The sequence below is a fragment of the Zea mays genome, chromosome 1, assembly GCF_902167145.1.
Source record: "Zea mays cultivar B73 chromosome 1, Zm-B73-REFERENCE-NAM-5.0, whole genome shotgun sequence".
Lineage (NCBI taxonomy): Eukaryota > Viridiplantae > Streptophyta > Magnoliopsida > Poales > Poaceae > Zea > Zea mays.
The window spans coordinates 25,690,509-25,707,791 of record NC_050096.1 but is presented as its reverse complement, the minus strand read 5'-3'; the positions used below and the strand labels follow the sequence as shown (position 1 = coordinate 25,707,791).

Genomic DNA, 17,283 nt, shown 5'->3' with positions numbered 1-17,283 from the left:
ACAACTTCAAGAGGAATGAAGTTTGGACGCTGGTGCCTCGTCCTAAGCAAAATGTTGTGGGAACCAAGTGGGTGTTCTGCAACAAACAAGACGAGCACGGAGTGGTGACAAGGAACAAGGCTCGACTTGTGGCAAAAGGTTATGCCCAAGTCGCAGGTTTGGACTTTGAGGAGACTTTTGCTCCTGTGGCTAGGCTAGAGTCCATTCGTATTTTGCTAGCATATGTCGCTCACCATTCTTTCAGGTTGTTCCAAATGGATGTGAAGAGCTCTTTCCTCAACGGGCCAATCAAGGAGGAGGTGTACGTAGAGCAACCCCCTGGCTTCGAGGATGAACGGTACCCCGACCACGTGTGTAAGCTCTCTAAGGCGCTCTATGGACTTAAGCAAGCCCCAAGAGCATGGTATGAATGCCTTAGAGACTTTCTAATTGCTAATGCTTTCAAGGTTGGGAAAGCCGATCCAACTCTTTTCACTAAGACTTGTGACGGTGATCTTTTTGTGTGCCAAATTTATGTCGATGACATAATATTTGGTTCTACTAATAAAAAGTCTTGTGAAGAGTTTAGCAGGGTGATGACGCAGAAATTCGAGATGTCGATGATGGGTGAGTTGAACTACTTCCTTGGGTTCCAAGTGAAGCAACTCAAGGATGGCACCTTCATCTCTCAAACGAAGTACACGCAAGACTTGCTGAAGCGGTTTGGGATGAAGGACGCCAAGCCCGCAAAGACTCCGATGGGGACCGACGAACACACCGACCTCAACAAAGGAGGTAAGTCCGTTGATCGAAAGGCATACCGGTCAATGATAGGGTCTTTACTTTATTTATGTGCTAGTAGACCGGATATTATGCTTAGCGTATGCATGTGTGCTAGATTTCAATCCGATCCTAAGGAGTGTCACTTAGTGGTAGTGAAGCGAATTCTTAGATATTTAGTTGCTACGCCTTGCTTCGGGATCTGGTATCCAAAGGGGTCTACCTTTGACTTAATTGGATATTCAGATTCCGACTATGCTGGATGTAAGGTCGATAGGAAGAGTACATCGGGGACGTGCCAATTCTTAGGAAGGTCCCTGGTGTCATGGAACTCTAAGAAACAAACTTCCGTTGCTCTATCCACCGCTGAGGCCGAGTATGTTGCCGCAGGACAGTGTTGCGCGCAACTACTTTGGATGAGGCAAACCCTCAGGGACTTTGGCTACAATATGAGCAAAGTCCCACTCCTATGTGATAATGAGAGTGCTATCCGCATGGCGGAAAATCCTGTTGAACACAGCCGCACAAAGCACATAGACATCCGGCATCACTTTTTGAGAGACCACCAGCAAAAGGGAGATATCGAAGTGTTTCATGTTAGCACCGAGAACCAGCTAGCCGATATCTTTACCAAGCCTCTAGATGACAAGACCTTTTGCAGGTTGCGTAGTGAGCTAAATGTCTTAGATTCGCGGAACCTGGATTGATTTATAGCATACATGTGTTTATGCCCTTGATCATGTTCCTTATGCATTTCGTTGCTTACTTATGGTGCTCAAGTTGTACAAACACTCCCCGGACCTCACAAGTCCTTTTTGCAAGTGATGCACATATTTAGGGGGAGCTATGCTACAACTTGACCCTTTGAGACTAACCATGTGCTTGAGTTTGCTTGTTTTAGTCTCAAAGGAGGTTTGAAAGGGAAAAGGTGGACTTGGACCATGAAAGACTTCCACTGCACTCCGATGAGAGGGTAACTTATTCCAAGTTCATCTCATGTACTCTTATTGCCTTTGTATTCTTATTGAAGATTTTGGTGAGGCAATGGGGTTATAGGGCCAAGATTGATTCCGTTTTGGTGCTTGATGCCAAAGGGGGAGAAAATAAAGGCCAAAGCAATAATTGGATCAGCTACCACTTGAGAGATTTTGAAAATAGTAGAATAGAGCTTTTGGTTTGTCAAAACTCTTTTATTGTCTCTCTTGTCAAAAGTTGGCTTCTTGTGGGGAGAAGTCTTGATTATGGGAAAAAGGGGAGTTTTTGAAATCTTGAATCAATTTCTCTTGGAATGACTCTCTTTATGTCTTAACATGTGTGTTTGACTTAGAGATAGAAATTTGAGTTTGATTTGCAAAAACAAACCAAGTGGTGGCAAAGAATGATCCATATATGCCAAATCTGATTCAAAACAAATTTGAGTTTTATTTGAAGTGATTTTGCACTTGTTCTACTTGCTTTATGTTATGTTGGCATAAATCACCAAAAAGGGGGAGATTGAAAGGGAAATGTGCCCTTGGGCCATTTCTAAGTATTTTGGTGATTGAGTGCCAACACAAGTGCTTTTGTGTTGATCTATGCAATGTGGTGGACAAAGTGCAAATCATGTCAAAAGGTATGTTTCTAGACTTAGTACATTATTTTATGGACTAATGTGTTGTGTCTAAGTGCTGGAAACAGGAAAAATCGAATTGGAATTGTCTTGGCTCGAGCAGCCAAGACTCTGCTCAGTCTGGGAGCACCGGACAGTGTCCGGTGCGCCAAACTGGCTCGTGCAAACTGGCTGCTCTCGGGAATTCACCGGCGACGTACGACTATAATTCACCGGACTGTCCGGTGTGCACCGGACTGTCCGGTGAGCCAACGGTCGGCCGGGCCAACGGTCGGCCGCGCGATCTGCGCGGGACACGTGGTCGAGCCAATGGCTAGAAGGGGGCACCGGACTGTCCGGTGTGCACCGGACATGTACGATGCGCCAACGGCTCTCTGGCTGCCAACGGTCGGCTGCGCCAGTTAAGGAAAGAAATCGGGCACCGGACAGTGTCCGGTGTGCCACGCGACAGAAGGCAAGAATTGCCTTCCTATATTGCTCTCAACGGCTCCTAGCTGCCTTGGGGCTATAAAAGGGACCCCTAGGCGCATGGAGGAGAATATCAAGCATACTCAAAACATTCCTAAGCACTAAGACATCGATTCTGCGCCTTTGATTCTTTGCGATAGCAATTAGAGCTCTAGTTGAGTTGTGAACTCATTGGGTTGTGTTGTGAGCTCTTGTTGCGACTTGTGTGCGTGGCGTTGCTGTGATTTCTTGTCTTGAGTGTGTTGCTTATCCCTCCCTTACTCCGTGCTTCTTTGTGAACTTCAAGTGTAAGGGCGAGAGGCTCCAAAGTGTGGAGATTCCTCGCAAACGGGATATAGTAAAGCAAGCAAAACACCGTGGTATTCAAGTGGGTCTTTGGACCGCTTGAGAGGGGTTGATTGCAACCCTCGTCCGTTGGGACGCCACAACGTGGAGTAGGCAAGCGTTGGTCTTGGCCGAACCACGGGATAAACCACTGTGTCATCTCTGTGATTGTTCTCTTGTGGTTATTGTGTTTTGCTAAGACTTCTCTCTAGCCACTTGGTGATTATTGTGCTAACACTTAACTAAGTTTTGTGGCTTAAGTTTTAAGTTTTACAGGATCACCTATTCACCCCCCCCTCTAGGTGCTCTCACTAGTCACTATAGCTTTTGTGGAATTGGGAGAGGATTTGATCACTTGGGTGTGTCTTGTATTGAATGCCTAGCTCTTGTAAGTGGTTGGAAGTAGGAAAACTTGGATGACTTGAATGTGGGGTGGTTGGGGGTATTTATAACCCCAACCACCAAACTAGCCGTTTGGTGGAGGCTGATGTCGCATGGCGCACCGGACAGTGTCCGATGCGCCAGCCACGTCACCAGGCTATTGGGTTCCAACCGTTGGAGCTCTGACTGTTGGGCTCGCCTGGATGTCCGGTGGCACACCGGACATGTACTGTAGAGTGTCCGGTGCGCCACTTCGCGCGTGCCTAACTTCTGCGCGCTCTGGCGCGCATTTATTGCTTCAGCAGATGACCGTTGGCGCGAGGTAGTCGTTGCTCCGCTGGCTCACCGGACAGTCCGGTGCACACCGGACATGTCCGGTGAATTATAGTGGAGCGAATTCCCGAAGCTGGCGAGTTCCAGAGACGCTCTTCCTTGGAGCACCGGACACTGTCCGGTGTACACCGGACAGTCCGGTGAATTATAGCGGAGTGCCTCTAGATTTTCCCGAAGGTGAGGAGTTCAGCGTGAAGTCCCCTGGTGCACCGGACACTGTCCGGTGGCACACCGGACAGTCTGGTGCGCTAGACCAGGGTTGCCTTCGGTTATCCCTTGCTCTCTTTATTGAACCCAATTCTTGGTCCTTTTTATTGGCTAAGTGTGAACCTTTGGCACCTGTATAAGTTATACACTAGAGCAAACTAGTTAGTCCAATTATTTGTGTTGGGCAATTCAACCACCAAAATCAATTAGGAAATAGGTGTAAGCCTAATTCCCTTTCAGTATGTTTGCTTGTTCATGTTGCATAGTTATCGGAGCGTTCGTGCCGTCTCGTGGAGGCCAGATCTGCAAGTCTACGCCAGGCAGTGGAGCTAGAAGCCAGTTCCGCAAGCTCCCCTTCCCCCTTCGCCGGATAAGCACGGCAAGCTCACTGGATCCCTTTGATGCATAAATTACTTATGATTTTTCAACCACAACCCTCAGCCTGTTATTTTATGCATGATATGATTTGAGATAAGTTATTATGGCCACCTAGCCGCTTGCCGCAATCAATCCTTGATATATTTGTTACAAATGATTTGAGAAAAGTTGTGAGTTTTCAAAAGAAAATGCTTTTCAAAATGTGTATGATGAAGGGTTTTCACCCTTATCACCTTTGAGTAGGGATGATCAGGGACTCCCTGGTTTAGGGGAGGGCCTAAGGTGATGGCTCAGCTGGTTTAGGCGTGAGCAGAAGGATTGTCCCCTCATATAAGGACCGATTTATACTCATGATAAGTACAACCACTCGAGACTGTGTGGGCAGTCACTCAATCTGAACTCGTACGGTCCAACCCCAGGGTTATGAAGGCTGGGGAGAACCGGGAGGATAAGGAGGGGGAATGTTTTGTCCGGTTTGGACATGGCGGTGGCCTGACTCCTTCCGGTATAACCGTTAAGGTTAGGACGTGCGAGGAAAGAAAGAGATCCGGCATTCGGGCCTCACGACGGTGAAATCGCAGAAACCGGACTAGTGGGTAAAGTGTACCCCTCTGCGCAGAGTTCAAACCTATTCGAATAGTCTGTGTCCACAGGAATATCCTGCATAAAATATTGTTGTTTCTGCAAAATATCCTGAGCTCCACATATTCCATGCATTATATCTGATTTCCCCATTACGCGGGTGAAGGTGGGCTGCTGAGTACGTTTGTACTCACCCTTGCTTATTTGTTGGTTTTTAGAAAAAGGAGATCGGGTAAGAGTTATGACTGTTCTCAACCTTGCCTGTGGCTGTTGGAACCGCTGAATTGCTTCGCTGCGTATATCGGGCTGCTTCAGCCCCACTCTGATGATATGTCTCGAGTTGTGGACCAACTCTTAAAGTTGATCACCACCTTTATAGGTTTGTCTCGTTTAAGCAGATCTGTAATCAACTGATGTATAAATGTGTTTACTAGCCTCCTGGGACTAGTAATTGTATCACATTTGAGTCCCAGAGGATTGGGGACGCTTCAATCTACTATACCCCCAGTGATTTGGTGGCATCCTCAGCACAGTCAACAAGGACTTTGAGCAAAGCCTTCATGTTTTTTCCTGTCGAGGATGCCACGAGGATAGGTGCTGCAAACAATTAAGATATGTTTTCAAGTTGATCTTGAAAGAGTGTTCACACCTTATAAGGTTGACGTGTCCTAACAAGGCACATATTAAGGATGTATAATACTATGAAACAAAAAGTGATGAAACAAGAAGGTAAGATTGCATAAATAAACAACTGTGAATCGATAAGGAGCAGTGCTGCTGAATTCTAGGCAATCTGACAGTATATGTAAACATCATATATGACATAAACAATCCACAACTGGTAAGGTTGCATAAATAAAACCTAACTACATGTCAATATTGGCAGTAAAACAACCAGCATACAATATATACGGGCTCTAAAACTATGAAGGAAAACAACATGTAGTAGTTTGTTAGTAAAACCATTTACTTTGAAATAGAATTTAGGTATCAGAAAAGTGGATGTGCTCAACCGGAGTCTAGTAAATGTGTATATGAAAGAAGTAGGCGATTAATGTCGATACAAACCATAGCCAGTTACAAATAACAATTGTGGTCATTTGTATGTGGATTACCAAGGTATGGCTCTTTGTCATTCAAAAAACATATCTTGTGCAAACATGGCCAGGAAAATATAATAGACAGTTAAGTGTCCCATGAATCTTTGTCATTCAAATTAACACTTGACAATGATGACATTTATTCGTGTGCACACACTTATTGTATTATTACCATCACATATAACCTAACGATGAACAAAAAACCCAAAACCTCGGTCTATTTTAGTTTAGCACAACATGCGAACATGTCCAATTCATGCAAATTAATTTCCTTAGTTTCAGTTAACATAAGACAGGCATTACATGCAAGTACGAACCAATACTTTTTTCTACTAGATCCATATATGCGGTAGGGTTAAACAAGTAGATCGAATAATTTCCGAAAATTTATGAAGGTGGAGTTAACCATATTGAACAAATGAATCTATGCCTAAGTAACATTAGCAAATCATTAACCTGCGTGCAACAAAATTGGGTGTTACCTCAGGGATTGTGGAATGGACCTCGTTGAAGCGAAGATCGGGGGCAGAAAAGCAGATCTGGCACCAGCGTCCACTTCCGGAGGGGGTGGGGGGGGGACGACGACAGAGACGGTGAAGAACTTCGTGGGCAGCAAGCGTAGTCGTGGTTGTTGGTCGCAATCGGCCGCCGGTGCCCCTTGCACACCGTGGGTGCCTCTTGCTCCGGGTCCTCTGCGTCGGCGACGTCCACAGGAGCAGACTCTGCCATCTTTCGCCAACCATGACGCCGCCTCGCCTTCGATCGCCTGGACTTTGCGCTCGTCTGCAGCATTAATGGAAGGGATCGTGAGCTTTCTCCGTGTGCGCGCGAGCACTGGCATCTGCGAGAAGCTATGGACGGGGAGGAATAGGACTCCTCCTTATCTGACATGAGAGAAAATGAGAACGACAAGGGTGGCGAAGAGCACTACGCTGTGGGAGGAAAGGGGAAACTGTAGCCCCTATACATACTAGGTGAGACTATCCGCAGCAGTTACCCTAAATTTTTCCCATATATCATTTTTTTTTCGTCACATCATCAACATTCTATTCCATCCCTAGTTTTTTATCTTTCGTAACGGTTCCATCTATTTTCTCTCCCTATATCCCGCTACAACCATAAAATATTATTTCATATACTATTTTTTATCTACTATTAATTTTTCTTTGTTAATAATTAGAGCCGGACCAATAACATAGTAGAAAGGGTACCGTAGTAGGCAGCGCCTGCTTGTTGCCTCTACGGGGGGGAGGGGGAGCGGCCGCGCGAGCCGCTGCAGACAGCCACGGCAAGCGGGTTGCGGTGCGGACAGTCTCACCTCGCTTATACAATCCAGTCGACCGTTTTCTCAGTCTTTAGCCTAGCATGAGAGCAGCCTTCAAGTGAACACGCCCGCGTCCGTCTTCGTCGGACCCTTCTCCGGCGACGAGCACCCCCCACGCCAGGTACCCCCCCCCCCCCCTCCCGGCCCGCTCTCCGCCATTTTTGCAAAACTAAGCACCCGGACCCTAGTTCAAGCTATTTGGCTATCTGTGTTCGGATCTGATCTGATTCAGTGTCTATTAACTTTGTTTTTTTGGGGAGCAAATCATCTTGCGCACTGCTTTATATTGGATCCGTCCCTGGATTTTCTGTTGGCAGATAGGTAGATAGTGTGCCCGTGATTCTGAGTTTGGCATGGCCTTGCACGAGCAGTAGTCCTAGTTTGGCTCAGCGCATACGTTTTGAATCCTTTTATATGTGATGTTTGGGATGTGATTACTCCTTCTGCCGTCAACTTGTAGTTTTTTGTTCCTGTTGTTAGGACTCGAAGCTTCACAACTGGTATTCCAAGAAATCATGGCTTTAGTCACGGGAAGTTAGATCTTGGTGTAAATTTAAGTCATTCTGCATTCTTTGTTTCATATGCTTTCTCATAATGTTTCATTTGCTTTTTAATGCTGGCTTACCCTTCACCTGTTATTTTCAGTTGCAACAAAAATCTTTTACAAACCATTTTTTGTTGTTGATAAGAATGCACACCACGCCTGATTGTTCCCCTAAATCCTGATCGAGTCCTTTTATTTTCCTTTAGTTGCAGATATCTGGTCATCAGTACAGAACTTGAAGTGTAGATTGTGATGTCGGTGCCGATGTATAACAAACAGAACTCATTGGGCACCCCCCCTCCCCACAAGACAAATCCCTTTTCTGATTCTGAAGGGCCATCAAGGGCACAGTCTGTCCCAGTACGACGCACCAATCAATCTGTGCAAGAGTTGGAAGATTATGCTATAACCAAAGCAAGAGAAACCACACACAAAGTAAATGATTGTGTCAGGGCTGCTGAAGCCATCAGGGAAGATGCTACACAAACCATGCTAACTTTACACCGTCAAGGTGAGCAGATCATGCGGTCTCATCAAGTAGCAGCTGACATTGAGCAGGACCTTACAGTGGTAAGTTCCCTACTTTTGATCATTGGATACCCCAAGTATACAAAAGTTTCTTCCAACAACTATTATCACAGAATAGGTTGAACTTCTATACAATAAAATATGTTGGTACCAAATTCAGTCATCAGATACCTTGTCAAAATTTTGGCCTTTCTCTAAATATTTGATGGAGATGCATAGATGTGTACATTACTTGGATAAGGACTTATTTTGATCAGCATGCTCCTTTATAAGAAAAACTGTGCCGAACTGTTGTACAGATACATGTTGATCAGTCCAGACTACGATCTGTAACTCTCTTCCACTTTTTGTTTGTTGTGAATCAACAATTACTGACCAAATCATACTTGATCACTATCAATCAGAGTGATAACTATCTTCGGAATCTTATGATTTATCACAGCTAAGCATTAGTTGGATGGTATTACCGGACATGGTTTTCCTTCTGTTTTGTTGTCACTCTTGCCTTGATGATTCATAGATTCATTTTAAATTTTTGAGTGCGCTCTACATATATGAACATGAGTTGGGATGTTACTATTTTTAAAAATTTATTATCATGCTATAATGTTTGGTCTTGGTCAATTAATTGCAACAATATGTCAAAACTTTTGTTCTCTTCAGAGTGAGAAGCTTCTGGGAAGTCTGGGTGGGCTATTTTCCAAGTCATGGAGACCAAAGAGAAATCATCAGATAAAAGGACCAGTCTCAGGAAGTATGTTATTGTAGATTATAATTAATTTGTCAGACATTTTTTTGCTTAGCTAAAGCCTAAACCTTTTGAGTTGTGGCAGATAACTATTCTGCGACAACAGCTAACGACACGGAACAGAGGGGGAAGCTAGGAATTGCCCCAGCACGTCAAGAATATCCCAGTCATGTACAAACCACACCTGTATCTGCAATGGAAAAAGTTCAGGTCTGTCTGCAGAATTAACTATGAAGTGTGTGAGTGTGACCTATGGAACCGAGTACTATCTTCTCTACATTTATTCTTCTAGTTCTTCTTCTTCATGAGAGTTAAACATTGATTTCTTTCCTTCTTTCTTTAGGCTGAGAGAACAAAGCAGGATGATGCACTTTCCGACCTGTGTAGCACATTGGGACAACTCAAGGAAATGGCAGTGGATATGGGCACAGAAATTGACAGGTAATAGTAATACTGCCACAGTGACTTCTCTATAGATACCACAGGGCACCATTATGAGCAAATTGGTGCAGAAAACTCTCCCTGTGCTATCTACTGTTTATACAGTTTGATGGAGGTATTTTATCTCGTTTGTAGGCAAAACAAAGCTCTGGTTCCTTTAAGCGACGACGTCGATGAACTGAATTTCAGACTGAAAGGTGCGAATCAGCGCGGACGCCGGTTGCTAGGCAAGTGATATGGAACCTGAATTCGGGCAGTTTGGAGACCGTCGCCTCGACTGCAGGATTTTAAGAACCTTGTTGTTTACATGTTTTAGAGCAAACTAGAAACATAGGCGCTGCCGCGCCCTTCAGGGTGAATCAGCCCGTGTTCTTTGGAGTGAATCAGGCCACACTTGTTGTATTAGTGAGAGAATGATGATCTATTTTGTGTCATTATGGATTTCATAGATTATTTTCCCTGAACTGCATTTGTTTCAATAACATAGGAGGGAACTTTCTTTGAATGGCATTAAGGCGAATTTTTAAGGTGTGTCCATTATTCCATTATAAAGGGACAAAATCTATTTCGTACAACTCACTGTATGTTTTATAATTGTACTCAAAGCACTGAACAAACATAGTCAACTATCACATTTACTGCTCTCTAAACAGATTGAGGTAGTGTGGTGAAGTCGAATGATAACTGAATATATGGACTCTTTAAGTAGCTTTCCATCAATTGGCATCTGTGTGAATTAACAGCCACTGCAAAGGATTAAATTGAAATCCTTACATCAACTAAGTAACGTACTGATGAATCAATAAAAAAGTTCCCTCTGGTCACACAGCAAGTAGTGACTAATTTATTTTAACAGGTGGCAAAGATATCTTTCTTCTTTCCACATCTCTCAGAAACAAGCTGTGATCAACAATCATTCAGAAAACTGCTAGCCGTTGTAGCAACGACAGGTACCGTGACATGTGCAAACTTCACATATTAAAAAAAGCTCCACCTGTGTGGGTAAGATAACCCCTGGTTAACTCAGTTAGAGGCTCTTTCGCGCAAACTTACTTTATAGAGTGATGGGATCATGCATTAGCTTAGTAGAACTGGCGGCTGAGTTGCTGTTACAGTCTTGCAGACATACTATGATGTTCATAAATACGACGAAAGTAACATAAATATCAATTTCTCACTACATCCATGAGTTTGATCTAATGCTCTTTTAATATATTTAATGTGGGTAACTAGAGAATGTATCATTTGCATAAGGTTGTGTCCAACGGATCGTGTATATGATCATATAAAATATCGTTTTATACTATAAATAACATTATTTACAGAATGAAGTTTGAAATAAAAAAATTAGATAGGATAGGAGAGCGGTTAAGATAACTTAAGACCCTCCTCGTGCACAAATGTGTGTGCATAAATCAGAGTTTGATCTACTGCGTGCGTTTTTGTTTGTTCTGTAGGTGTCGTGTTCGTGAGGCCGTGAATAGAGATGGCAATGGCCCTATTCTTGATTGCCCACACGAAATTAATCTATTAGGAAATGAGGATGACGTTTCTTCCTCTACAGGGATGTAAACGTGAATTTTCCCCCTAACAGATAAACGAGATAAAAACAGCGACATCGAAGTATTCCTCGTCCATGTTCTCGTGGGACCGTTAAAATTACACATAACGATATTTTTGTGTAAGAGTTATGATAAAAATAAATAATTATATGTCAAGAGACCGCTCATCGTACAAATATACTTATTTTGATATACATATAATGATTTATTACATCTAACAATATGTATAAGTGACATTTTTTTTATTAATAACAAATGAAGTACATTTAATTATACTTTAAGGTCTTGTTCGGTTATTTTCAATTCATATGAATTAGAGGGGATTGATACAGATTAATGGAGATTTTGACTTATGCCTTGTTCGTTTGTTCAAGAATAAACCAGAAATCATTCCAACTGATCAAAACTTATATAAATTAGAGAAACAAACCGGCTAGGAATTGTTTCATGCCTTCATTCCGGAAAAAACGAACGGCCCCTTACTAGGAATTGAAACCCCCTTAATCTTCTTCAATCCATATGGATTGAGTTAGAACCGAACAAGCCCTAAACGAGATAAGGATCAGGGATCCGTGGTTGAATTTTTTTTCTGTTGATGAATATGGGGATCTATTCCCGACTGGCAATTCCCGTTATCATCCGTAGCCGTGCCTCTCGTACTCAACGCTCGCATACGTAAAAACCAAGGCGCCGCCGCTGTCATCTTCCTTCTTGCCAGCATCGATCGACGATCGTATTCTTTGCATACGGAACTCACCACGCGGCCACGCCGATTATCGAGTATCGACTACTAGTGCTACGAGAGCGCCAGGCACGGAGGCATGTCTCCCGACGACGTCAGGCCCGCGGCGAGCGCGCACCCGCACTGCGTTGTGGGGCGCACGACGACGACGACGAAGCCGATCGGCACCCACGGGCGCGGCGAGCAGCCGAGCGCCGAGCGCGGCGGCCTGGCCGTCGTGATGGCCGGTGCCGGCCAGCGCGGCACGCTGTACGACTCGTTCGAGCTCAACACGATGGTCGTGCGGCTGAACCGGATGCTGATCGGCGACGGCGCCGGCGGGCGCGGGGAACCGAGGCGGCCGCGCAAGGCCGCCGCCGGCTGGCTCAACGCGCCCAAGACACTCTTCCGGAAGATGTGCGTGTTCCTTGGCGGCGGCAGGCGTGGCGACGGCTGACCAGCTGTGTAGCCTGTAGTGTAGCGTCGTTGTTGCTCATCCCATCTCCACCTCGGCCTCTACGTATGTGCGCACGTTGATTTGTGCTGGACTGCTGGTCGACGCTGAGCCTTTTTTCCCGTCTATTTATGTAAAACACTCAAACCTAATACGTATAATATGAATATTGAAAAAGTTTTTTTCCTACAAACAAGGATTCAAGAAAACTTGTGTCTGGCAAGCTAGAGCCCGGGATTTTGTTCCTTTTTTTTATAAGAGAAGCGTAATTAAAGAGCGCCAGAGCGGTGCATGTGCCGTGCGTTGCAACTTTGCGAACGAGGCTGGATGCGCAAAGGCAAATGCCGGCTGAGCGTGCCAAACCGCCGACCGTCGACGTTCGACGAGGTTGTGCCTGCGTTTTTTTTTCCCATTCACTCGCATTGGTGGTCAGATTTGGACAAAACCCACAATGCCGACGGGTGAAAACTAGTATATGCGAGTTGGATGATTGGATCGTAAGAATTCCGTTGTCCGGGAATCACGTCGCCATGGGTGCTTGTCCACGTCAGCTTCCACCTCGATAACACACAACTGACCCAATCTTACACACACGAAACAAAAACACTAGGATGACGTTTGGGCCCACGAGTTCGGGAACCCACATGTCATGGACATGGGTGTGTCCTAGTGGGCGAAGAACTGGCACAGCTATTCGAACGCCTCGGGGAGGACCGCCTCCGACGAACTAGCCGTTACGCCTCCAGGCTCCACTCTCCAGCCCCCCGACGCTCCCTTTTCTCATCGTCGCCTTCACGGAAACATCTCGTCGACCCAAATCCATCCATCCACCCACAACCACAAGGCGAAATCCACGATCCAGTCAAACCCCCGCCGCGCACCGAGCTCCAAACCCTATCGATGTCGACGGCGGCGGCCACGAAGACTCCGACCAAGCCCCTGGCCGCGGCTGCCAGGACTCCGACCAAGCCCCAGCCCCCCGCGGTGGCCAAGACGCCATGCCTGTCTCGCGCGCGGCCCTCCCACGCGTCCGAGAACTCCAACCCCAACATCCCGGGCACGCCGCCTCCCCCGCAGTCGACGCCGTCCAAGCCCGTCCTCAAGTCCCCGCCGCCCGCGGGCGCCAGATCCGCCACCGCGAGGAAGAAGCCCTCCACGCCCGCGCCGCCGCCGGAGCGGGAGCGGCGATTCCTCGTGGCGAAGAAGGGCGCGCGGCGGAGGCGCAACGTCGCGACCGTGGGAGGCGGCGGGGGAGAGATCGACTTCGACAAGTGCCGCGAGGCTGCCCGCGAGGCGCTGCGCGCGTCGCAGGGTGACTTCTTCCGCAAGGAGCTCGCCGCGTCTACCGCCACCGGAGAGGAGCAACTGGGACAGGAGGCGGAGGAGGTGAAGCAGGTGGCTGAAGAGGGTGTGGAAGGTGGAGCACTCGAGGAGCGGCCAGAGGAGGGGACCGACGCGGAGTTGGAGGGGAGCAGCAAGGTTAGGGCGATGAGGTCTAAGGCGATGGCGAAGACGGTGACCAGCGTTCCAGAACCTGGCTCTGGCCGCGTAAAAAATATGGTGCAGGCCTTCGAGAGCCTGCTCAACATCTCAGAAAGGTCCGGTGATGGCTCACGGGCGCTGCCCGGGTTGCAGCTGTGGAAGGAGGAGTCTGAGAGTAATCTGGGGTTCCCACCATTGTCGGTATTCTCTTCGGCTGATTTCCAGAATGCAGGGTCTGATAGACTCTGCTCTTCGCTAGATGGAAACACCGTCAGGTTGGTTGATGTCGACAAACAAGCAGAAGGAAGTGCTTTATGATTTTCGCTCGATTGCAAATTTCTGATCACAGTTTGTCACTCATTTTAGGTTGACCTGGGACAGCAGGACATCGGCTGGCGAGGGTAGGAGCAGGCGAAACGTAAGCATTGCATAAATCTAGTTTCTATTCTGGTTTGGTCATGGTGGGGCATATTCTCATATCCGAATGCATTCTTACTCTCTGACAGTCATCTGAGTCAATAAGGAGCAGAACATCGGCTGGCGAGCGCAGGAGCAGGAGAAATGTAAGCCTGACATAGGTTTTTGTTTTCTATGTGGGTTGTGTCATGTTAGAGCATGTTCTAATATCTTAATGCATGCAGTCATCGGAATCACTAAGGAGCAGCTGGAACAAAAAGCTCAAGGTCACCAGCCAGCATCCATTCAAGCTGAGAACTGAGGTAATAGCGCATCCTCACTTCCTCAGTGTTGTCACAGTCATGTTTGTGAAGATTCAGTCACCATGTTTTCTTTATGATGACAGCAAAGAGGAAAGTTTAAGGAACAGCAGTTCGTTCAGAAGGTGCAAGAGATGCTTGTAGAGGAAGAGAATAAACGTATTCATATTGCACAAGGATTGCCATGGACTACCGATGAACCCGAGGTATGTTTAACTAACGTTTCTGGGAAGAGGGCTTGTGTCAACAACTTAGCATATGTCCATGTGATACTGGGAAATTGCTACTTATGAATGTCCTTATTATTCTCATGGCAATAGCTTATTAGGAAAGTCGAAATAGTATCAAAGTCCTATGGAATATAATTGCCTGATGTTTCTTTGGGACTGCAAAGTTTTTTTTAGCATCTTAGTAAAATGACGATTTTTTACTCATTCTCTCCATTTCAGTGTTTGATAAAGCCTGCAGTCAAAGAAAGAACTGAGCCGGTAGACCTTGTTTTGCATAGCGATGTGCGTGCGCTTGAACGTGCAGAATTTGATCAGCATGTGAGCCTCTTAAAAACTCATTTTACATACTTTATTATCTGAGGTGTAATGTCGTTGGAGTTAATTGATATACCTAAATATTTAATCATGTCCTTTTTGAGTAATTAGGTTTTGGAAAGGAACAAGTTCGCTGAGCAACAAAGACTAGAATGGGAGAGGCAACAGGAATTAGAGGAAGAAGAAAGGATAAGGCAACTGAGGAGGACCGAGCTGGTTCCTAAAGCTCAACCCATGCCATACTTTGACCGCCCCTTCATCCCCAAAAGGTGATGACCATGTTAGATTTTGAATCTTTCACAGTACTGTTGGTTTAATACCCCAATACTTGAGAGATGTATTATCATTTACACAACTAACTGTTAATTTCTGATCCGTTTTATCGTTATAGGTCGACTAAACCGGCTACAGTTCCCATGGAACCGAAATTCCACCTCAGGCCAGAAAAGATATCCTGGTGAGTTTTTACTGTCAAAAATATAACTAAGTTGGCATATTTGTGCACAAAACTTGTTTCCCGAGCCACTGTATTTATTTATTTGTGCAAAGCATGCTCACCATGCTTGGTTATGTGTCAATGGTGGCTGACAGTTACTGTCGACAGCAATGTATGGAGCTTGGAAAGCTGAATCCACAACAGCAGTGCCAACATCCACTATGGCAATCGAGAAGTACAGAGCATCAACACACATGATCCAAAAAATGTTTCCATCCCTGTCTTCGTCATTCTTGATTCGTCGTCTTCCATATGTGAAGAAATTGCTATCAGGCGTGTTTTTCAGCTTTGCTCGGATCGCCTGGCCTCTAATTTCTGTTATGTACATGCATATGCAAATCGTTGGCTCTGTGCTTCAGATGCAATCCCACCAAGGTTGGAATTTTGCTGCCCAAGAAACTGATCAAGAAATTCAAAGATGAATTTCGGTGGTACATTATTGACTTCAGATGAATAGTCGAGTAATCTGTTGCTGTTGCTGACTTGGTTGTGTATGGGCATAAGTGTAGGTGTAGCAAACTGAAACTTTGCACAATTAAATTTCTGCACTCCAACATGTTCATTACATGTGCACTCGTTCCTCGCGCGAAAAACCCATGGTCAACACGAACCGTTTATATCAGACTCATCTAACTTCGACTAAATTTACATCTACCTTACGAAATAAATCTATTATGAAAACATATATTAATATTATAATTATAATGCAATTTATAAATCTAATTTGTCGTGAGTGTATTTTTCAATAAAACTGGTCAAGTTGAATGTTATTATGTTGATGTCAATGGAATGTGTTCATAAAAAAATGCATGTACTCACGGAAACTCCAGGTCACACAATGGAATCGTTCAGGGCCCAGCCTGCTCAGGCACGACCCTGACTTTCAGAGCAACCAATAATGCTTAGCTTAACGTCCAGCCCGATTAGTCTTAGGTCCCGTTTGGTTTGAGGGACTAAAACATTTTAGTCTCATTTAATTTCTAAATTGTTAAACGGTAGAATTAAACTGCTTTAGTCCATAGTCCCTCAAGAGGTAGCTAAAAGAGACTAAATCATATTAATTCTACATTTGTCACTCATTTAGTACAATTGTACTAATAGCAGGAGAATGTTAAAGGTCATTTTAGTCTTCTTATAAGTTATTTAGTATATTCTTACTAATTTTAGTCTCTAAAGTTTAGTCCCTAGACTAAAGAGACCAAACATGGCCTTAGCCCCCGTTTAGTTTGAGGGACTAAAGATTAGTTCATCCATTTTAGTTATATTTACTCTCTAATTTACCAAACCGTATGACTAAAATAGAGACTAAATTGTTTTAGTATTTAGTCCCTCAAGTAGTGACTAAAAGAGATTAAATCATATAAATTCTAATTTTTGCCCCTTTATTTCAGTTGCACTATAACGTGAGAATGTTAAGTGGTATTTTAGTCCTATTATGATTCATTTAATATGTTTTAAATAGTTTTAGTCTATATAATAAATAGGATAGAGACTAACTTTAGTCTTCTAACTAAATTTTAGTCTATAACCAAACGGAGGCTATATCATGTTCGGTATATTTCATGTCCACACAAGGCAAAG

The 17,283-nt window shown here is 44.9% G+C and overlaps 2 protein-coding genes across 3 annotated transcripts; both read left to right on the top strand.

The window, feature by feature from the left end:
- Positions 1 to 7,367: 7,367 nt before the first annotated feature.
- LOC100193037 (uncharacterized) lies at positions 7,368 to 10,257 on the top strand. Of its 2 annotated transcripts, none has more exons than XM_008648026.3 (6): positions 7,368 to 7,586; positions 8,222 to 8,579; positions 9,201 to 9,291; positions 9,371 to 9,495; positions 9,629 to 9,726; positions 9,862 to 10,257. In XM_008648026.3, exons 2-6 carry the CDS (start codon positions 8,262 to 8,264, stop codon positions 9,959 to 9,961), a joined length of 732 nt encoding a protein of 243 aa, XP_008646248.1. In that variant the 5' UTR covers positions 7,368 to 7,586; positions 8,222 to 8,261; the 3' UTR covers positions 9,962 to 10,257. The 2 variants fall into 2 exon arrangements, with proteins under 2 accessions (XP_008646248.1, NP_001353918.1); NM_001366989.1 differs by having other exon boundaries at positions 7,518 to 7,586; positions 8,216 to 8,579; positions 9,862 to 10,229.
- A 2,983-nt stretch (positions 10,258 to 13,240) lies between these two features.
- LOC100279890 (TPX2 (targeting protein for Xklp2) protein family) lies at positions 13,241 to 16,237 on the top strand. Its single transcript, NM_001152842.1, has 9 exons — positions 13,241 to 14,220; positions 14,312 to 14,363; positions 14,452 to 14,508; positions 14,587 to 14,664; positions 14,748 to 14,867; positions 15,111 to 15,209; positions 15,318 to 15,475; positions 15,598 to 15,663; positions 15,798 to 16,237. Exons 1-9 carry the CDS (start codon positions 13,364 to 13,366, stop codon positions 15,898 to 15,900), a joined length of 1,590 nt encoding a protein of 529 aa, NP_001146314.1. The 5' UTR covers positions 13,241 to 13,363; the 3' UTR covers positions 15,901 to 16,237.
- The last annotated feature ends 1,046 nt before the right edge of the window (positions 16,238 to 17,283 follow it).